The sequence below is a fragment of the Cricetulus griseus genome, chromosome 7 (assembly GCF_003668045.3).
Source record: "Cricetulus griseus strain 17A/GY chromosome 7, alternate assembly CriGri-PICRH-1.0, whole genome shotgun sequence".
Taxonomy (NCBI): Eukaryota; Metazoa; Chordata; class Mammalia; order Rodentia; family Cricetidae; genus Cricetulus; species Cricetulus griseus.
In genome coordinates, this window is record NC_048600.1 from 88,494,599 (window position 1) to 88,516,663 (window position 22,065).

The 22,065-nt window shown below is 41.8% G+C and overlaps 1 protein-coding gene across 6 annotated transcripts in view; it reads left to right on the forward strand.

Annotated features, from left to right (window-relative positions):
* Positions 1-22,065, forward strand: part of Smg6 (SMG6 nonsense mediated mRNA decay factor) — a 231,825-nt gene that overhangs the window by 116,138 nt on the left and 93,622 nt on the right. For all 6 annotated transcript variants that reach the window (XR_004770736.1, XM_027426761.2, XM_027426763.2 and 3 more), the window contains one exon: positions 4,453-4,654. Coding sequence is in view for 5 of the 6 variants with exons in the window: in XM_027426761.2 (XP_027282562.1) it covers positions 4,453-4,654 (202 nt within the window). In the remaining variant the exon portion in view is untranslated. The remainder of the gene's footprint in view (positions 1-4,452; positions 4,655-22,065) is intronic.

The following is a 22,065-nucleotide window of genomic DNA, read 5'->3' on the forward strand; positions in this document are numbered from 1 at the left end:
TTGATAGCTTTTTGTCTTTCTCAGTGAGCCTATACTGAGTGGGCTTTTTGCTTCCTTGTACCTACTTTCTGTACCATTTTGGCTGTGGTTTCCAGATCTCTTCACCCCAGGAACCCAAAACCCAACTAGTTTCCCATCTGTACTACTCTGATCTTCCATAGCTCAGAAACACAATGCAGGGCTTCTTCTCACTCAACTCTTTCCGGGTTTGTTCTGCAGCTGTGGAGTTTGAATGTTAGTGTTTAAACAAGCTGGTATTACACAGGAAATGGCCACCTCCACAGGCCCCTGCAGGCTTGTAACATGGGGTCATTGTACTTGATATTAATCACCAGTCAGCCTATTCCCCCCAGTAAAAATATGAAGAAGTGTGTGAGTGCTTAGTCTTCCTTGGTCTTTCCAGAAAGACTGAGCTCTGGCCAAACCATTCCAACCTGTTGCCCTTCCTTAGTTCTGTCTGTTAGAGCTTTAGGAACAGTCCTACCTGACTCTTTCCCTGGCAGATATTAGACCTGGCTCTCCTCCTGAGCAAGGACATGATGGCTGTGGTATAATATGTCCCATATATTCCACACCTCAGTCTTGCAGGGCACATAGTTGTGTCACATCTCCCGTGAGAGAACTAGAACGTTAGAAACACAGAAAACTATGGACCTACCTGAGAGCAAAGCTTCCTAATTCCCTAGACTGAAGAGCTTTTCTAATGCTATTTGCAGAACTAACCCCAGCCTGAAGGGTTAATCTGATTCCCCAAGTCAATATCCTCCAAACAACCAGCCAAGAGTGTGTGTTGGTTCATTTCTGTGAAATGTGTTTCCCCAGTCACCTGGGCTGGCCTGAGCTGCATTGTATCGGCCAGCAGCTGCGCTGCACTCAAACTGACAGCTACATTAAACCTTGGAATTCTGAGGCAATAAAAAGTAAATTAACTCTTATTTTTTTCCCTTGCTGGTGGAGTAAGTGAATGCATGTCTGTAGTGAACCTTGGTACTGAGTGCATATACCTCTAACTAGTCATTGCTGGTCTGTCCTAGGCTAAGATCTGGCATTCAGACTCCAGCCAGGGGTCTGCTTTTCTGGTGTGTGGTGGTGTTCTGTGAGGTTGGGCCAATGGGTCACCCTGCAACTGCTGATCCCTGCACAGTAATCGCACCCCAGCTGCTGAGAGATTCCCTTGCCACCATTCTGGGAGTCATAAATGGGTTTATTGAACAGTTTCATATTCTCTGGCTGATTTGTGTCTGCTTGGTGAAGAGTATATCCTAACTTTTGTGGACTATGGTGCAACCCCAAAATACAAGTTGAACCAGAACAGTCCAGAAGGATTTGCCTTAGCTGGACATAGGGACATACACTTGTGATTTCAGCAGTTAGGATCACTGAGACTTTGAAGCCAGTCGGGGCTCTGTGGTGAGACTCCCCACACCCACCTTCCCACCCTCTTACCCAACTGTGACCCTCCAGTCCCCTTCTCAAGAAAAAAACTGGATGGGAATGGGTAGCAGGGGGGCTTGACTGAGCCCCCGCAGTATTGTCAAGTGTCTTCAAGCTTCATAGCCATAAACATTTGATTTTGTGTTCTTCCACCAACCTTGACTCTCACCTTAGGGTCCAAGGGCTGCTGTGGGGTGAAGGTTAGATAGCACATCTTATTGGGATAAGGAAGAAACATGGGAAGAATCCAAGATATTCCCCTTCTACTTAGACAGGAAACTGTTCGGCTGTGGAACTGACCTCAGCATAGTGGCACAGTTGAAGTAAACTTCCAGAGACGACATCATCCTCTTGCAGGCATTGGCTTTTTAGTTCAGGCATCTCACCTGGGTTTTTGTACCTCTCCTTTTGTTGTTAGTTTGCTGATTCTCCCTATTTCCCACTCCTTTGTCACAGGCTGGCCTGTGGGTACCAACAAGATCAGGCTAGCTGAACTGACTGCAATATTGACGTTTCATTTTATCATTTTTTGTATATCCCCTTAATTCTGATCAGTCTAGTTGACCCTTGGAACACTTTTATTTATATTTCTGACTTGGGAACTCAGGGCACTTCCTATGTCTTTTGGCACCAGCTGCTGTCTTACAAAATCAACAGGGTAAGAATTCTCATCCACCTTATCACTGCAGTGTGTCATAAGGCTGTGGCACAAGGTGGGTGGTAATGGGCAAAAGATAGATGTGGGCAGGGGTCCCTAGTGGTGGCCAGCAGCCTCTGGGAGGAGTCAGTTTTGGTTTATCTGAGCCTTAGGGGACAGGAGAGCATGGTAATGAGAACCACATGGTACCACATATTTCTTCTTCTTGGATCCAAGATGGTATGGGTGGGAGGATGAGAGGGATGTGGGGCCTCCCACTGAGGAAACTGTGGGTGATTTTCTGCCGCCTCTCTCTGGCTGGGGATACTGCTGCCCACACCCCCATCCCTAACTATGTCCTCAAGCAGCCTTGACCTGTATAGCACCAACCAGGACCTCCAAGCCAAGAATTCAGATGGGAGACTTTTCACCTTCTTCCTTCTCACTGGCGTTTTTCCTGTTTATTTTCCAAGTTGCTGCTCTGTAGCCTAGCAGTGCCTATTGGCCACAGCTCACCAAGTTGTGGGATCAGACTCAGGCAGTGGGCTCAAGTGGCCAGCGGGGCACTGGGGGAGGAAGCAGGGAACTGGAAGAGCCTCCCTGTGTGTCTCCCATGGGCAGCGCTAACCTCAGAGGCAGCCCTGAGCAGCCCTATCACATCCGGTGCTTGTCTCTGCAGCCGGACCGGAGGATAAACTATCAGAGCTGTGGGGCAGTGCATCATTCCTCTTATTATTTTCTTCTCTGCAGATGGGGTCGTGGAAAGTTCAGTTCCTTTTAACCCTCAAAGTTCTGTTTATTCTACAGCTGGTAGCCTGAGTGCCGTGTTTCCCATTACATCACAGAGGAGCCCAGGCAGATTTCTGCAAAGAAACGTGTTGCAACTGTTTATTTTTTTCCATATTTAAACATTTCTGACAGCCAAACTCAGCTGAGCCAAAAGATGGAGCTTTGTGAATGAGTGTGCTTGTTGGTGTCCATGCAGAGGGGCTTTAGAAATCTCTCGCCCCTCCAGTGATTCCTCCCAAACGTTTTCTTTCTCCTGGGCAAAGCCTGGGAAGTGAGTTACTTCTGCCATGCATGCGTGTTGATTGTGTGCTGTTGTGTGATTAATGGCACTGTGTTCTGCCTGGTTCCCAGGACGCTCTTGAAAACAAGATGTTTCATTTCATTGCCTTTTCTTAGTGTAGTGATTACAGTAAATAAACTAGTTCTGCCTCCTTCCACCTGGAACTGGTGAGAGAGTCCCTCATACCTCTCCCTAGTCCACATTCTGCCCTAGTGTAATCCTGGCATGCCCTCTTTCCTGTCATCTGGGGATAGGGAAGGAATGGCTTAGGTCTGAGACCCCTGCCCTACCAGGTAAGCTTATGGACAGTACCCTTCGGAGCTTTCAGGGTGACACTTAGAACTTCTTGGCATATTGCCTCTTTGTACTCCATCTCTCTTGTAGAGTTTTTTGTTTTTGTTTTTAATAACTCTCCTAACATTTCACACCTTAGCATTCCACACTCTTGGGTTAAAAACCTTTCTGGAGGAGAAAGTCAATCTACCTTGAAGTTTTAAGTGGAGAGAGATAGATTTTGTATTTTGAGTGTTTCTTCTCAGCTTCAACCAGAACCTGGTGATGTGGGACTGGGGTGACCAACCACCCTTGTTTGTGTCAGATTAGGGGACTTGTGGGATGTGATAAATTTAGTGCTAAAACAAGGATGATGCCAGGATGGTTAGTCGTCTTGTGTCTAATGTACAAGCGGGAGAATGGAGAAGGCATGGGACAGTCAAGGTAGCACTGAAGTAAGCAAGAAGCTTCCCTTCCCGGGCACATCTTGGCAGGACAGGAAGGGGGATTTTCTTGGATATGTATTCATTTTACTGCTTACATATAGGGAATACATTTATAAAATATTTCTAAGAAGGAAATGCAGGTGACTACACAGTGTGATTACTCCCCGTGTAGCCATGACAGAAGGAAAGAAGCTAGTGCCCAGTTTCTGTCTCTGTGGCAGATACTTGACTATGCAGAATCAGGGACTTCTGGGAGCTGCCTTAGGCACTGGGTATCTAGAGTGTTTGAGTAAGTGTCTCAGCACACTGTCTGGAAAGGTGACAGGACCTGCATTAGACAACTGACTCTCAGAATTCTTTTTCCTCCTCTCTGGTTAAGATTAAAACTCCCCTAATCAATTTCAGGTTTACATAGAGCAATATACCCCAGATGGCTCAACATGGGCACAGCTTCATATTGCAGTTTTGATAGTATTTCTTGGCAGTTTCCAGCCTTACAGCTTTTGTTACAAGTATCTTTGTGTTCCCAAAGCACTAAGAACACTTTCACTGATCTCTTTAGAGCCACTCTTTTCTCATCTTGTTCCTCACAGGGTTGCTGTGGATGTGTGGTCAACACTAGCTGACTTCTGTAACATACTCACTGCAGTGAATCAGTCTGAGGTGCCACTGTACAAGGACCCGGATGATGACCTCACCCTTCTTATCCTGGAAGAGGATCGGCTCCTCTCTGGCTTTGTCCCCTTGCTGGCTGCCCCTCAGGACCCCTGCTACGTGGAGAAAACCTCGGATAAGGTCAGCCTCAGGCCAAACATCCCTCCCCATTTACCCGTTCTCTTAATTCTCCAGACTTTTTTATTCTTGGGAAGTTTTTTGTGCGAACGGAACATGATTAAGTCATTGAGAAGGGTGTTAAGGGAAAATATCGACCTTTTAGCCGCTGACATCCAGCTCTGTGTCCTAAAAAAAAAAATCTCTCTCGACTTCCTTTGGGGTGGTGTGTGTGTGTGTGTGTGTGTGTGTGTGTGTGTGTGTGTGTGAGAGAGAGAGAGAGAGAGAGAGAGAGAGAGAGAGAGAGAGAGAGAGAGAGAGAGAGAGAGAGGGAGGGAGGGAGGGAGGGAGGGGAGAGAGAGGGAGGAGAGGGAGGGAGGGAGGAGGGGGGAATGCGAGCGCTTGCTGGCATGTTGTATATACGATCATTTCCTCACTTGTTTAAATAGTGCAGCTTGTGTTGGCAGTGCTCTCACTCAGCTCCAAATGGTTTGCATCATGCTTAAAGCACCCTCCTTCCTTCCCTCTCCCTCCTTCCCCCAGCCACAAAACTCTGCACTAGGAAAGCAGCCAGGGCTTTTTCCCTTCTCTAAGGAGGAGAGTGATAAATAGGTGACTAGAGAGAAGCAGACACCATGTGTTAACTTACAAAAAAAGCTTTTAGGAATATGAAGCATTCCCCACTGCCTGGTTTCTATTTTCCTTCCTCTAAAGACTGTTTTAACCTGACTTTTTTCATGTCTGTTTATAGAAAACAAAGGCCATTCCCTGTCGCTCTGGTTAGGACTGTGGAGCTTCTAGTTTAACAGTGGGTCTTCAGCCAGGTGGAGCTTAGGGCAGTCTGTCAGTTGGGGAGTCAACTCTGTGCCTGACTCTTCCTCCCTAGGGCAGAGAGAGGCCTTTAGGGAGTAGTCCATGAATGGCTTCTCAGCAGGAAGGCTTTTTTTTTTTTTTATGAATGTTTATTTATTTTTAAGTTTTGGTTTTTTGAGAAAGGGTCTCATATAGCCCAGGTAGGCCTCAAAATGGCAATGTAGCAAAGGCTGGCCTTAAACTTATGGTCATCCTGTACAAATCACCCAAGATATATGTCACCACACAAAGGAGGGTGAAATCATCTGATCAAGATGAAATACATAATAGACATAGAAGTAGATTTTTTTAAGTTAGTAAACTGACTTCCAGAGTTGGGGTTATGACTCCAAGATGGAGTACTTGCCTAGTATGCGCAAAGCCTGAGTTCAGTTTCCCATACCAGAGTAAAAATTAAACTGAATTCCAAACATGAACAGTAAATATGGGGTTTATTTGTTTGTTTGTTTATGCTTCAGGGTCTCACTATATGGCCCTGGCTGGCATAGACTTCAGAAAGATTTTCCTGCTTCTGCCTTTTGAGTGCTGGGATTAAAGACATGTGTCATTCTTAAAAAATTAAGCAGCACTGAGGATGTCTACCAAGCACAAGACCCATGGGTGTGTTCCTCAATACTATAAAAACATACAGCAAAAATTAAAACCTTGGGGTCATATATATACTATTGTCTTTTTTACATACTATTTTAATGTAGTCTTACATGGAAATTGTTATGTGGTGCTAGGAATCAAATATGAGATTTTTTTAGTTTTTTGGTTTTTGTTTTTTTGGGTGTTTTTTTTTTGGGTGTTTTTTTTTTTTTTTTTTTTTTTTTTTTTGGTTTTTGGTTTTTGGTTTTTGGTTTTTGGAGACAGGATTTCTCTGTGTAGCTTTGGAGCCTATCCTGGCACTCGCTGTGGAGACCAGGCTGGCCTCGAACTCACAGAGACCCGCCTGCTTCTGCCTCCCAAGTGCTGGAGGTGTGCGCCACCAACACCCAGCTCTACTTAGTTCTTTTTAAGTGCTAAGATTTCTTTATCTTTATCAGCCCAAGAGAATGCACCTGATATTTTTAGTTTTAAACAGTGAATTTTTGCCTTACAGCAAAATCTGAGCATGTATTCCCTGTAATTAAATTTCTTTTTAAGTACAGAATGGTTTTAGGCATGAGCATTATCAAAATCCATATTCAATTGCCCTGTGGCAACCATTGTAATCCCTTGGCTTTTTGATCAGTGGAGGCAAGAATAGTAAGAGTTTAAGGTCATCCTCAGCTGTATAAACTAGTTTAAGGTCAACCTAGACAATAGGAGACCCTGTTTCAAACAAGCAAATAATCCCTGGGGGTATAGTTTTGACTGTTGAAAATTTGCCTAGATTCTACAAGGGCCCAGGTTCAAACCTTAGTGCCGAAAAGAAAAAGAAAATTAGTAAATAAAAAACAGGCTGAATAAATGGTTCAGTGATTAAGAGCACTTGCTCCTCTTCCAGAGAATCCAGATTTGATTCTCAGCACCCACATCATGGCTCACAACTATCACTAACTCCATTCTATAGGGGGATCCAGTGACCTCTCTGGTTTCTATGGATACGCATACACAGATATGCATGCAGCAAGATACTTAAGCCCATAAAATGAAAATAAATCTTTAAAAAAAAGTCATATTCTTCGGATTTGCTTAATAGCTAACAGTTCTTGGGAGAACCTTTCTTTCCCAAGAAGAATATTTGTTTTATGCCTTTGCAGAAAAAAGAGGATAAAATTCTATTCTGCTTGTCTAGTCTCAGAAGGTGGTAATAATGTGGAGATGGATGGATGGATGGATGGTGGATGGATGGAGGGAGGATGGATGGATGGATGGATGGATAGATGGATGGATGGATGGATGGGGAGGGGCTGAAGACTGCTAATAAGTGTTTATGCCTCTGAGGAAGTTTTCAGTTCAAAGAGAAACTAAGTATTAATAGTTTGCATTAGTCTGCACTAGCAATCAATCTATCTACCTTTCTTTCTTCCTTCCTCTAATCTTTTTTTGATCCCGAGGTAGTCTTGATTACAGAAGATCCCTCTAAGAGTTGGCTGCCATTTAGTGCAGAACAAGAGAGGATTCCTAACCAGCCTTAGGCTTCCGTAGCCTCGTTTTTATCAGCTCCTCGGGGCTCCCAGATGCAGTGTTGGATACTAGATCCATGGCCTGGATAGAGAAGAATGCAGTCAATTGTGCACCCTCACCCTATGAAAGGGGGCACAGTTGCCAGGATGCCACTGGCAACTTACTTCATGACTGTGAGAGGTATTTCAGAGATAGCATCTCTACATGTCACCTTACCCACTCCTAAATTTGGTCTTCCTTCATTCTTTCCAATCTAGCAATAAATAGCATTGACTTGGATGCTCATTTTAGAATCTTAAGAGTTCTTGACTGTTGTTTTCTCAGACCTTCATATCTAAATCATTAGCAGTTAGTATCTTCTTTACTTTTAAAATGTATGCAGATTTAAAAAGAAATTCAGATATAATTCCTTTGTATACCTTTTTTTTTTAATTCATTGAAGTAACTTCTAACTAGTTCCTCTGGCCCCTAGTCCATTTCTCGGCACAGTAACTACAGGGACCTTTTTAGAACATCAGTGCTGAGTCTAGTGGTACAAGCCTGTAGTCCCAGCTACTCAGGAGGTAGAGGCAGGAGTATTACAAATTCAAGACTTTCCTGGGCTACAGAGCAAATTTGAAGCTGACTGGATAACTTGGTGAGACCTGTCTCAGAGTGAAAGAACTTTCTTAGTATGTACAAGGTCCTGGGCTCAATCTTTGGTAACAACCACCCCCCCCTCATCCCCCAAAATAAAAAATAAACTCAGGAGATCATATTGATTTTTATTTCCAAACATTACGATAACTTTATTCTTGAAGTAAAAATCCAAAAATTTAATAATGATCTCTAGTACCCTCTCTGATCTGACAATACCTCCACCCCGCTAACCCTCTGGCCTCAACTCCCACTGCCTTCCTTGTCCCCACTGTTTGTGGTCACATTGCCTATTGGTTATCCTTGCTGTTTCTCTAGCAGGTCAAGCACTCATGCCTTGGGGTCTTTGCAATTACTCCTGTCCTAATCTAGAAATGCTTTGGACCAGATGGGTGTGTGGCTGTTACTTCCTTGTGGTTGTCACATTATGAGAACAGTCTTCCCTGTATAAAAATGTTACCTTTTTCCTTTGACTCCAATTTATTGTTTTCCATGGCAAGGAAAATCAGTTATATATCATGTAATGTGCCCTGAACTAGATTCCCCTATCTCGTATTTCCTCTCAATAAACCTATCTAAGCATTTATAAAAGAGGGGCCAGAGGCTCGAGGGAGGAATGAAGAATGATGCTAAACTCACATAGGTCATCTCCATGGCTAACCTAGAAGATGTGTATGAATGTGTTATATGTCAAAGAGAATCTTTAGGAGCTCCTGACCTTTTAGTAATCTGATAGGCATTTTCTCAATCCTCTAGTGGCTATTAGTAAGAAATGTAAATATGGTTTCATTAGTGGTTGAGATTAGTCATGTTTGGTACAACCTGTATGCACAGTCAACAGAAACTCATTGAGCACTTAACTGCCCACACAATGTAGGTGCTCCAAAGCATACAGAGCAAAGATTTAAGCTTGGGAGACCATTTGTGTTATATATAGATGTAAGTGACCACATACATTGATATAAGTAGCTCTTGCTGTTTTCTTGAGAGAGTAATATTCCTGTGAACACATTGCTTAATGAGTACTGATTTGGTGTGAACATTCCCAAGCAAGTCTTATGAAACTCTAGGTTTTTTTGAGTTGTGAACTGTAGATGAAAATACAAATTTTGGGGCTGGAGAGATGGCTCAGTGGTTAAGAGCACTGACTACTTTTCCAGAGGATCTGGGTCCAATTCCCAGCACTCACATGGCAGCTTACAACTGTCTGTAACTCCAGAATCCAACACCCTCACATAGACATATATGCCGGGAAAACACTAATGCACACAAAATGAAAATAAATTATTTGAAAAAACTGAAAACACAAAATTTTGTGGGCAGGAGAGATGACTCAGTGGTTAATAACGCTTGTTGTTTTTGCAGAGGAGCAGGGCCCAGATTCCATCCATAACTCCAGATTGTTAGTTCTGGGAAATCTGGTGCCCTTTGTGGGCACCAGACACACAAGTGGTGTACATACATACATGCAAGCAGAACACTCAGACACATAAAAATAAAATAAATCGCCGGGTGTTGGTGGCGCACGCCTTTAATCCCATCTCGGGAGGCAGAGGCAGGCAGATCTATGTGAGTTCGAGGCCAGCCTGGTCTCCAGAGCAAGTGCCAGAATAGGTTCTAAAGCTACACAGAGAAACCCTCTCTCGAAAAACCAAATAAATAAATAAATAAATAAATCAGAAAATGAAAGCTTTTTCAATCAAATAAGCAGAATGCATTACTGAAAGATTTGTATCTTTTATACTAAAGAATATATTGCAGGGATAGCCTTTGTAAACCTTTCAAGCCTGCTTCATCCTTGATACTCTGTAGATTTACTTTGTGTATGTGTGTGGATGACTCTGGTGTGTAAGTGACTTTGGAGGCCAGAAGGTGATCCCTGGGAGCTGACATGAGTACTGAGCCATCTCTCCAGTTCCACCCATGATCTTAATGAATTCATTGTGCTGTAGCAGAAATTGCATCGGTGTAGAAGACCCTGGTGACCCATTACAAGTGACAAGTCAGCCAGGACAAGAGAGAGGGGAGAGGGAGGGACCTATCTAGAACCAGCCACCAGGGAAAAACAAAAGGGATCTTACATTCACTCACTGAGCTACTGGTAGGCACCTAAATGCAGACATTATGTAGCTAAACACTGCAAACCAAAGCAAAGTAACTGGTATAGAACTGAAAAATTAAAGCCCTGTTTCAAGATTTCAAAACCCATGTACTGAGCCAGGCATGGTAGCTTTGGAAATAGGGGGAAGGAGGTATATGCTAAGTTCAGGTTCAGCCTAGGCAACATGAGATCCTGTTGCAAAACATAAAAAACAACACTATGTTCTGCTATATGTGGTGGTACATGCCTATAAATCAAAGTACTCAGAAGACTTAGAAGATTGAAATCTTCTTAGAAGAAGATTGAAAGATCAAGGCCAGCCTGGACTATGGAGTGATACTTTGTTTCAGAAACAAAATAGATCAACAGAAACAAGTTCAAAACAAAACAAAAACCCAGACATCTCTAATGTATACTAGGGTTTACCTCAAAATTATCTGGGTGACTGAAAGTAGGTAGGAATATAAATGGGATGGGAAAACTGAATGTTGATCCTAGTTGAATCTGAATATGTTGAACCCATTATAGCATTCTACTTTTTTATGTATATATACTTTTATTATCAACTTTAAAAAGAATAACTTTCTCTCTTTAGTTTTGTTTATTCATATTTTTACTTTCTGGTGGGGGTAGGAATCATACATAGGGTCTTTATTTTATTTATTTTTTTTATTTTTTCAAGACAGGGAGGGTCTCACTGTGTAGCTTTGGCTGTCCTTTAATTCACCCTGTATACCAGACTGGTCTTGACCTCACAGAGATCTGCCTGATTAAAGGTATGCACCAATACCACCCAGGCACACCTAGCGTCTTAAACATAGTAGGTGAGTGCTTGAGCACTAGCAGTATACACACACACACACACACACACACACACACACACACGCACGCACGCACGCACGCACGCACGCACGCACGCACACAATATGCTTGTGGAGGTCAGAGGTCAGTTCTCTCCTTCCACCACATAGGTCTTGGGAATTAAACTCAAGTTTAATTAAACTTGGGAATTAAACTCAGCTTGAGTGGCAAGTACCTTTTACCTGCCGTCAATAGCCATCTTGAATGCAAATAAACATAACTGTGTCCCCTTTGCCACATTATATTGCTAAGTTACAGAGACAGTAATGAAGCCATAATGTTAATAGTCACTGATTGTGTCTGGAGCATCTTCTCATGGCAAATCCAGCACCTTTATAAGTAGATACCTGGTGGAAAGTGGTGAGAAGGACAATAGTAGAAAAAAATACAGAGTGCATGTTTTAATTTGAATATTTAAAGCTTACTAGGAAATCAGTGCAGCCTGCTAGCAAGGCTGAGACAGTAGGATGAGTTGAGCCCAGGAGTTCAAGGCCAACTTTGAGAACTTAGTGAAACTGCTCCCCAACTTCAAAATTCCAAAACAAGTAAACAATGTTTAAATTATCTCCTGTAAATAAAATGCATGTGATTGTATAGTTTATATCACATGTCATAAACTTTTGTTTAGTCCCTTGGTCATTTATTCTTAAGAAGTTAATTTTATCAATTATGTCATACCAGAAACCTTACACATATTTTATATGTATCTTCATTAATTTACAAGGATAAGTTTTCTGAGTGGAATTACATGACCATAGATATTGTAGCAAATTTTAGGCTTTCCTGTATAATACCAGTTATAGACTATGAGAGTATCTGCTTTCTAACCTCCTTAGCAAGCCTTAATAACTTTTTGTAACTTTTCCTAAGATGGTCAGAAATGTCATCTGCCTCCCATGTGCTGAGACTACAGACATGCCACCATCCATACTCAGCATTTTTTGTTAGTCTTGTATAGCTTTTTTGTTTTTATATTGAGTGAAATGAGTATTTGGGGAACTGTTGAAAGGGAGAGGTGCAGCATTTTCTATATATAGGCAGTAAGAAATATCCCCACTGTAGATGTGGCTCAGTTGGAGAGTGCTTACCTGGCATGTATAAAGAAAGTCCTAGGTTTGATTCCCCAGTACAGAATAAAACTGGGCATGGTAGTCTAAACCTGAAATCCCAGGTGGAGGCAGGAGGATTAGAAGTTCAATGTCATCCTCAACTATAGTTTAAGGACAGCCCTGAGACACATGAACCCCTGTCTCCAAGAAAGAAAGGAGGAAGGAAGGAACGAAGAAAAAGAAATGTTCCAAGCTGGAGAGATGGCTTAGCAGTCAAAAAGACCACTGGTTGCTCTTCCAGAGAACCTGAGTTCAATTCCCATTACCTGCATGACAGCCATCTTTAACTACAACATTCTTTTTAGTCTCCTTGGGCAGAGCATGCATTTGGTGGACAGACATGCATGCAGGCAAAACACCCATACACATACACACATACACACAAAGCCAGGTATGGTGGTTCGTGCTTTTAATCCTAGCATTCAGGTTACAGAGGTATGTAGATGTCTCTGAGTTTGAGGCCAGCTTGGTCTACATAATGAGCTTCAGGATAGCCTGGACTACATAAGGAGATCTCGTCTCCAAAAAAAAAAAAAAAAAAAAAGAAAGAAAGAAAGAAAAGAAAAAGAAGAGGGGGTTGGGGATCCTTTGTCATATAACACTGGTTAAGATCTTCCGTTTTTTACCTTTTGAGATGGTTTCTCTTACACTGCTTTATCAGTCCATAGATACCTACAGAAAAATAACTTCAGCCAAATTCTTAGGAACAAATTATGATCTATATGTTTCCTTCTCTATTTTGCCTATTCGATCCAGAGTCTTTGTTCTTAGTGTAAGCTTATACAGTATTTTGAAAAGTTTCTGATTTATAGCAAACATTATAAGCCCAGATTCATTTTTATTTTTTTGGCTTTTCTCACTCTAGATGAGGAACTTTTCATCATCCATTTCACAAATGGCTTTCTGGCACTGACCTTTTCTTTTTTTATGTTTTATTTATTTTGTATGGGAGGAACACGTGCCACAGTGTAGATGTGGAAGTTAGAGGACAACTACTAGAAATTAGTTCTCTCCTATGACTATGTGGGTCTTGAGAATCGAACTCAAGTCATCTGACTTGACAGAAGGTACCTTTACCCCTGAGCTGTCTTGTTGGCCATAACCATTTTGTTGCATATGTTTCTCCATGAGCCTTTTTGCTGCTCTTACCTGTGTGTGTGTGTGTGTGTGTGTGTGTGTGTGTGCTTTCCTACCTCTTTTGACTCCTTTGTAAACTTGTGAATTTTTAAAAATAAATTATTTAGCTTTATTTTAGCATTGGTGTGAAGGTGTCAGATCCCCTGGAACTGTAGCTATAGACAGTTGTGAGCTGCCATGTGGGTGCTGGGAATTGAACCTGGATGCTCTGAAAGAGCAGGCAGTGCTCTTAACCGCTGAGCCATCTCTCTAGCCCCCAAACTTGTGAATTATTACTACCTTTATTTACTCCAATACTTTTAGATTGTATCAGTTATTGCTTAATATATAAATCTAATTCCTCAGGTGCAAGTCTTAGTTTTTTTAGCTTTATTTATTATTCCATGTGCATAAATGTTTTACCTGCATGTATGTGTCTGTGCCTGGTGCCCTGAAGGTCAGAAGAGGATATCAGATACCTTGGAACTAGCATTACCTTGTGAGTGCTAGGAACCAAACCTAGGTCCTTTGTGAGAGCAACAAAAGCTTTTAACCTCTGAGCCATCTCTCTAGCCCAGGGGACTGTGTCTTTGGTATGTCAAGTATTCTTTTGGGTTCTGGGCTAGTAATTCTCACACTTTGGCATTCATTAAAACTGTATTGACAACTTGTTAAAACAGTTTCTGAGCCTCACATGAGTGTACCTCACTGAGGAGAGGAGAGACTGAAAATGTATTTCTAATACATTCTTAGTCTATGCTAATGTTATAGGTTCCACATATTGAGACAGCTTTAGGGACTTGATAGCTGCTAAAATTATAGCTACCAAGCAAAGATTTTTTAGACCAGGAATAAAGGTTCCAGGGATAGTAAGAAAACTTACAAGAAGATTATATAGTAGTAGTTATCAATTCAGGCTTTAACTTTTGAATACAGAAAATTCTACCTGAGAGCTCACACACCATACTTTTTTTTTTGGGGGGGGGGCAGGTAACTTTCTGAGCTCTAGAAAAAGAAATTACCCTCAGATTGCTATGAACATATTTCTCCTGAATATATATGAAGAGTCACATCACAGGTCTGGGTAGTCTCTTTTCCTAAAAGGACTCTGGGCCATACAGGTAACACTTAGTGATTCTCGTGGATTTAGGCTTTATATTATTTCATTTAAATTTCCCAGAAGCCTTGGAATAATGTTAAGCCTTCAAACCATGCCCAGGATGACATGGCTAGGCATGGTAGATTCAAAACCTGGCAGTCTGAGTGTAAAACATGTGCTCAGAAGTGAGTGGTTACACAAACAGTAACTTGGTACTTCCAGTCCTTGAGACTTTGACAGCTTTATTGCCTCTGGAAGCTTGGTTTATCACCAGGAACTTGGGAGCCATTAATTGGTTTGAGGGAGATAATTTGATCTTCCAGAATTTTTCTTTGTTTGTTTGTTTTTATTTTTATTTTTATTTTTTTGAGACAGGGTTTCCCTGTGTAGCTTTGTCTCTGCCTCCTAAATGCTGGGATTAAAGGCATGCTCCACAAACGCCTAACTTGTTTTGTTCTTAAGAATAATTCTGGAAGCCAGCAGTGGTAGCGTGCATGCCTTTAATCCCAGCACTTGGGAGACAGAGTTCAAGATCAGCCTGGTCTACAGAGCAAGTTCCAAGACAGCCAAGGCTACACAGAGTAACGCTGCCTCAACCCAACAACCCCCTCCCCCCCAAATAGTTGATCCAGTTTTGTTTTATAAAAGGTGAAACATGGAGCCTGGCAGTGGTGGCGAGGCAGAGGCAGGCGAATCTCTGTGAATTCGAGACCAGCCTGGTCTACAGAGCAAGTTCCAGGATAGGCTCCAAATCAACACAGAGAAACCCTGTCTCAAAACAACAACAACAACAAAAACCAAACAAACAAACAAACAAAATAACAATACAAAGATTTGAATAGAAGAACTTGAATTGGGTTTCCCTCTGGCTTTCTCTATGGGTCGAGTGTCTTAAAATCTTAAAAATTTCTGAGTATCTAAAATATGAATCTTTAGAGAATAAACTTGATCTTTTTTTTTTTTTTTTTTTTTAAGCAAACCATAGAGAATTCAACAAGAAGTGTTCTTAGGTATGATCTATATCATTTTAGAGGTGTGTTCCAAGGACAAAATCTAAAAATACTGGTAGTGTAACATCTAACAGACAGAAAACCTGTATCCTGGAGTCTTCATTTCTGCAGGTAATACAGCCTGTGAATAACAAGTAGTTACACTTGCAGTTGGCTGATGTGGATAACTGATAGATAAAACCTGTGAAACCTCCCTACATTCATGCATATAAACAAACAATCCTTGCCTCTAGTCTTAATAAATATGGGCCACAATTAAAAATAAACTTGAGGCTAAGAAAGTGACTCAGTCATTGTTTGCTGTACAAGCATGAGGACCCGAGTTTGGATCTCCAGGGTCACGTAGAAAGCTGAACATGGCAGTGTGCGTGCTGGTAATCCCGTGCTGGGAGTGGGGCGGAGACAGAAGGATCCCTGAGGCTTGTTGGCCAGCAAGTCTAGCCAATCAAAGAAGCTCTGAGTTCAGCAAGCACTCTGTCTCAAAAAGATAAGGTGGAGAACAATTGGGGAAGACAACCTTTGGCCTCCACACACACACAAACAGATGAACATTTACAAATTGATGAAATTGGTAGTCAATCATGGTGCTGAAACCTGTAATCTTAGTATTTAGAAGGCAGAAGCTGGAGGATTAGGCAAATTCCAGACCTGTCTGAGCTGTAAATCTCCCTTCCTTGCTTCCTCCCTTCCTCTCTACCTGTCCTTCCTTCCCACCATAACCCACACACTAAAACCTCTCAAGCTGAATGTGGTGACAAACACCTATAATTTTAGCACTTGGGAGGAGGATGAGTTAAGTCCTATTCATGGATAAAGACACTTGCTGTCCAACCTGAGTTAGATCCTAGGGACCTGACTAGCAGGAGAGAACTGACTCTAGCAAGTTGTCCTCTGACTTCCACATTGTTTTATGGCATGTGTATACCACCCTCTGCCCCCAAACAAACAAATGTAATTTAAGAAACCAACAGACTAATGTGGTGGTTCACACTTTTGATTACAGTACTGGCAGGTGAATCTGAGTTCAAGGCTAGCCTGGTCTACATAGCAAGTTCTAGGCCTGCTGGGGTTACATAGAGAATCCTTGTCTGAAAAACAAAACAACAATGGAATTGGTAAGAGAAGGATATATTAAATATTTCTTAATTTTAGAGATATACAGTTACATTTGAAAGCATACTTTTTGGTTGACTTTGGTGTATGATTTACATGTGAATGCACTGATGAGCTACGCATGTGGAAGGACAATGTAGATAAAGAAAATATTTCATTTCCACACACATAAGTGGTGGTTCTAGAGACAACTTTGTAAGTGCTGGGATTATAGGTAACCATCACCAGGTCTGGATTCCATAGCCTTTGCTTAAAAGTAGATCTATTTCTTTTTTTCTTTCCTTCATTGACTTAAAAGTTTCTGCTTTATGGGGCTGGAGAGATGATTCCATGGTTAAGAACATTTGCTGCTCTTGCAGAGGACCTGGGTTCAGATCTCAGTACACATCAAGGGGCTCACAGCTACCTGTAACTCCATCCAAGGTATCTGACAATCTCTTCTGGTCCCTGTGGTCAATTGCACAAATACAGATGAGGAGGTATACACACACATAAATGAACACTATTTTTTATGGCTTTTTCTATTGGAAATATAATTGACTGAATTTTTTTTTCATCCTTTCTGCACACTTTTAGGATGTGATTGTATTGTCATCTAATTTCCACTGGTTTTTCATAAGGAGTTAGCACTCATTTTTTAAAAAAATAATTTATTTTTATGTGCATTGGTGTTTTGCCTGCATGTATATCTGTGTGAGGGTGATCCTGTAGTTACAGACAGTTGTGAGCTGCCATATGGGTGCTGGGAATTGAATCCCATTCCTCTGGAAGAGCAATTAACCACTGAGCCATCTCTCCAGCCCCAGCCGTCATTCTTATGACCCTCCTTCTAGGATTATTTCAGTTCCTTTGGGTTTTTTTCTTTTTCCTTTGTTTCCATGTATGAATGTGTATGTTCGTGTGTGTGCATCTGTGAGTTGAAGCCAGAGGACAACCTCAGGTGTTCTCACTTTTTACCTCCTTTAACACAAGGTCTCTTGTTAGCCTGGAGCTCACTAGTTAGGCCAGACTAGCTGGCCAGCAAGCTAATTTCCATGCCTTACCAGGGATGGAATTACAAATACATGCCACATTTTTGCATTAGTTCTGGGTGTGGAACTCAGGTCTTCATGTTTGCAAAGCAAGCATTCTACTGGTTAAATTATCAGTTCAAAAGCTTTCTCTGAGGTTTCCTTTTAGAAGTTTGAGATATATGTTAGAAGCATTTATTGGTGAGGCTCCTGTTTATTTCAATTTTTTTCTCTTCAAATTCATTGACTTTTTCCTCTCCCTCCCTTTTTTCCTTTCTCTCTTTCTCCCCTCCTCCCCCCACTTTCTTTCTCTTCAATGTTTTTATTTGCTGTTTTTTTTATTTTCTATTTTTTTTTTTATTTTAAAACAGTCATAAACCAATCCCAGTTCCTTCTCCCTCTTGTCCTTCTGCTCCCCTGACCTCCTCCCTACCCCACCCCCTATCCACTTAGTTTCTCACTATGTAGCACTGGCTAGCCTGGAACTTGATGGGGGGGTTTGTTTGGGGGGGTTGTTGTTGTTTTTGTGTTTTATTTTGGGGGGGGTGGTTTATTGAGACAGTATTTCTCTGTATTGCTTTGAAGGCTGTCCCAGAACTCACAGAGATCAGCATTGCCTCTGCCTCCTGAGTGCTCGGATTAAGGCATGAGCCACCACCGCCCTTTGACTTGAGGTTTCTATATAAACCAATTTGTCTGCTTCCTATCTGACCTCTTGGAGTTTTAGTCATGTTTCTTTCTGAATACACCTATTATTTTTGCTGTCTGTTTAATTTGGTTTCTCTTAAAAAGAAAATGTGATTAATTCCCATGATATACCCAGGATTCCATTTTTAATTGTTGCATATATTCCAGGATAGTCATAGAACAAAGGCTTTTATTGTTTGATATTTTGGGGGGAAGGGAGAGAGAGAGAGAGAGAGAGAGAGAGAGAGAGAGAGAGAGAGAGAGAGAGTTACCATTATCATTAGTGACCAAAAACATTAATCTTTAGCTATCAAAAACAAAATTCAAATGTTTTTAACTACCAGTTAACTCAGAAATCATATATGAAATCATGTACAAGCCTTATTTGTAGTAATACATATCTAGCAATACTTTTTTTCATATGCATTTCCACAACTAAAGATAAAAATAAAAAACAGTTCTTAATTCTAGAGTATAAAGGAAAACGTGGTTTACATATGTGCACAAAAAGCTTTGGAAGGTTGGAATTGCACAATAAATGTAGGTTGAGCAATTGCTTAACAAGGCATGGAGGGGGGTCCTTTAAAACTTTTTTGTTACACTTGTTTATTTGGTGGAGGAAGGGGCACTCGCCACAGCATGATGTTATGGTCAGAGAACAACTTGCAAGAGTCTTTACCTCTTTCCACCATGTGACTTCTAGAGATCAGACTCAGGTCGGCAGGGTTGGTGGTGATCAGATTTACCCTCAGAGCCATCTCCCTGGCCAGGAATGTCTTTTGCTCTTGTGAAATTAGGGAACTCTAATGCTGCTAGAATAGGGGATTTCCTTTTGATTTCTTATATGCCATTTACTTTTCTACTTTTTCACTGTTTATATCTTTTCATTATTTTCTTGAAGTCTTCTCCTTTGTTTTCCCTCCTAGTCTTTTCTTGATTAATGAAACATCCATGTGCCCATAGTTTGACTTGAAATGAGGAGAGCCAGTCCCCTCGTGGAATCGGAGCTTGTGGTGAAACTGCTGCTTACAAGTGCATACTCAGTTTCTGAGTGTTTGAAATATGAGTTACTAATCAGCTTGCATTCCCTGATGTTGTAGTGAAAAGTTTCTACACCTCCAATGCAGCAATCCAAATCAAACCGAATTAAAAAAAGGCCGCGTTTAATGGATACAACACTCCCGGATGGCTTTCCAGCCCCAGAGAGGAGATGGCAAAGAGAGACCGGAAAACCACCAATCTGTTTTTTGGAGGACAGTTTAAATACCCTATAGGAATGGACTTGAGCATCTCTGGGGGAGGGGGTCATCATTTGGCGGGCTTTGTGAGATGCAGCAGGGTTTGGAGAGAAATAGGGGAGGGGGCTTAGGTGGAACTTCCTCCATAACACTTAGTACTAGAATTTTGCAGATTTTATAATGAGTGTTTTAAGGGGTTTTGCCTGTTTTGCTTTTAATATTGGTCAACGCCTCCTGATGAAGATCAGCTGCAGAATTTACTGGAAAGTAAAGCCAAACTTTAAACTTGAAGATTGGGTGCCAACCATTGAGATCCAGACAAGACTTTGTTTCAGCATAAGGCAATGTTCTTGTTTCTCCCGTGCTATAGGCTGCTCAGTCATACTTTATGCTTCCTAGGCCTGCTTGTGATTCTCTCCACTTATCTGTACTGGGGAGACTGGAATCTGTTCCTCCTCATCTCTGCTCTGTTCCCAGGAACAGGAGAGGTAGTTGGGGTAAGCTGCCAAAATAGCAGAAGTTAAGTATGTGGATTTCATAGCTGCATGTATGAGTGTTTGTGGGACAGAGAACTTCTAATGGAAAACATTTGTGTGGCATGGAAAACAGAGCAAGGCTTGGTTAGAGTCTGTCTGCTCTGTCTGTCAGTCTGTTCCCTACCAGCACTAGCACTGTTCTCCTGGGAGGCTCAGGCACACTGTGGTTTCTTATGCTCTTGCCAGAGTTTTTGTCATGGTGTGCCCGTTAGTATTTTGGAATGAGTCTACAAGGGTAGTGACTAATGGCTTTGAAGGTACTCAAGCATACATATGGGCATTGGGACCCTTTGTGGGTCTAGCCCAAAGAGGGGAAGGGTGTTCAACACATAAAGTGAGAAAAGCATGCTTAGACTATAGATACTTTTTGAATCCTGCTTTTACTGCTAGCAAAGCACAAATCAGAAGAAAGCAAGCTTGCTGTTCAGGCTTGTCATTTCATTTGTAAATGCTTGTGAGGGATACACCTGGGTGCCCAAGCTTGCATCTGACAGGCTGATATCTGTCAGGTTGTTTGGCAGGATCCCCTTTGGGAAATGCAGAGGAGAAAGTGCTAAGTTCCCTGAGGATAGTGTCACTCCAAGATATGAAAAGACATGTAACTTGAGCTTTCCCAACTTGATCCCCACTACCACCTACCCCTCTCCCCCCGGTTCTTCTGAAATTCACATTTGTTCATCATTGGTGGGGGCTGGGGTGGGAACCTATGACAAATAAAAAAGCAGCAACTTAGCTCACAGTTTTCTGGGTCCCCAAGAAGGTACTTTACCAATGTGGTTTTCACATTTTCAGGTTTTTGGCTGGCAAATAAGATTGAGCAGAAGTGTTCCTTCCCCTGATAACAATACATTCAGATGCAGGATCAGGAGCATATGGATTAAAACCAGACGGTGGATGATTAATACTTTTGCTTATGGAGGTAGACATGGCAGTTCCTCCATTTAAATGAAAAGGCTCTTTCTCTGCATTTGTATGTGAGCAAGTGCTTGTGCACTTAGAGGTATGTGCTGAGGTTCTTCTACCCTAGTTACAGTTTCCAAGTATTCCTTCCTCTCTCGAAGCACCCAGGAAGTACTAGAAGGGTTATGCTGTGAGACAGAGGTGTGGAGATCAGCTACTACTTAGAATATGTTCTTCATCTCAAATCATGGCTTTCTTAGCTCTCAGTACTGACTGCTCTAAATGCACATCTTTATCCATAAACTTACTTTGTTCCCATGATTGTATGATCTCACTGTAAATAGTATATTTTTCTTTCAAACCATTGAATTAGGGGTGCTTATCCCCGTCGTTTCACGAGATAATATTATTAAACTTTAATACTAGTTATGTACATAACCAGGTGTGGTGGTGTCCACCTGTAATCCTACCACTTGGGATGTGGAGGCAGGAGGATCAGTTCAAGACCAATTTCTGCTACATAGTGAATGTAAGACTAGCCTGAATTATGTGAAACCTCGTTGAAGGAAAAAAAAAAAAACATTAATGCACTTCTTTATGTTTTAAATTTCATTACCTAAAAACATGGTATTTCTTCAAGTATATTTTAAATTATTGCTTACCAGGTGTTTGTTTATTAAACATGTATTTGAAGCCAGGTGATGGTGGTGCACAACTTTATTCCTAGCACTCAGGAGGCAGAGGTAGGTGGATGGATCTCTGTGAGGTCATGGCCAGCCTGGTCTACAGAGTGAGTTCTTAGACAGCCAGAGCTACATAGAGAGAAACTCTGTCTCGGAAAACAAACTAAAAACAAATATATTCAAGTCCAAGGCCTCTCACCTGCCAGGTGATTTCAGCTTGCCTCATAGCTGTTTGCAGGAACCCAAACTGCCGCCCAAAAGAAACAGGAAATGAAGCTGGGCGGTGGGAGGCAGAGGCAGGTGGATCTCTGTCAGTTGGAGGCCAGCCTGGTCTCCAGATCTTCAGGACAGCCGGGAGGACTGTTTCAC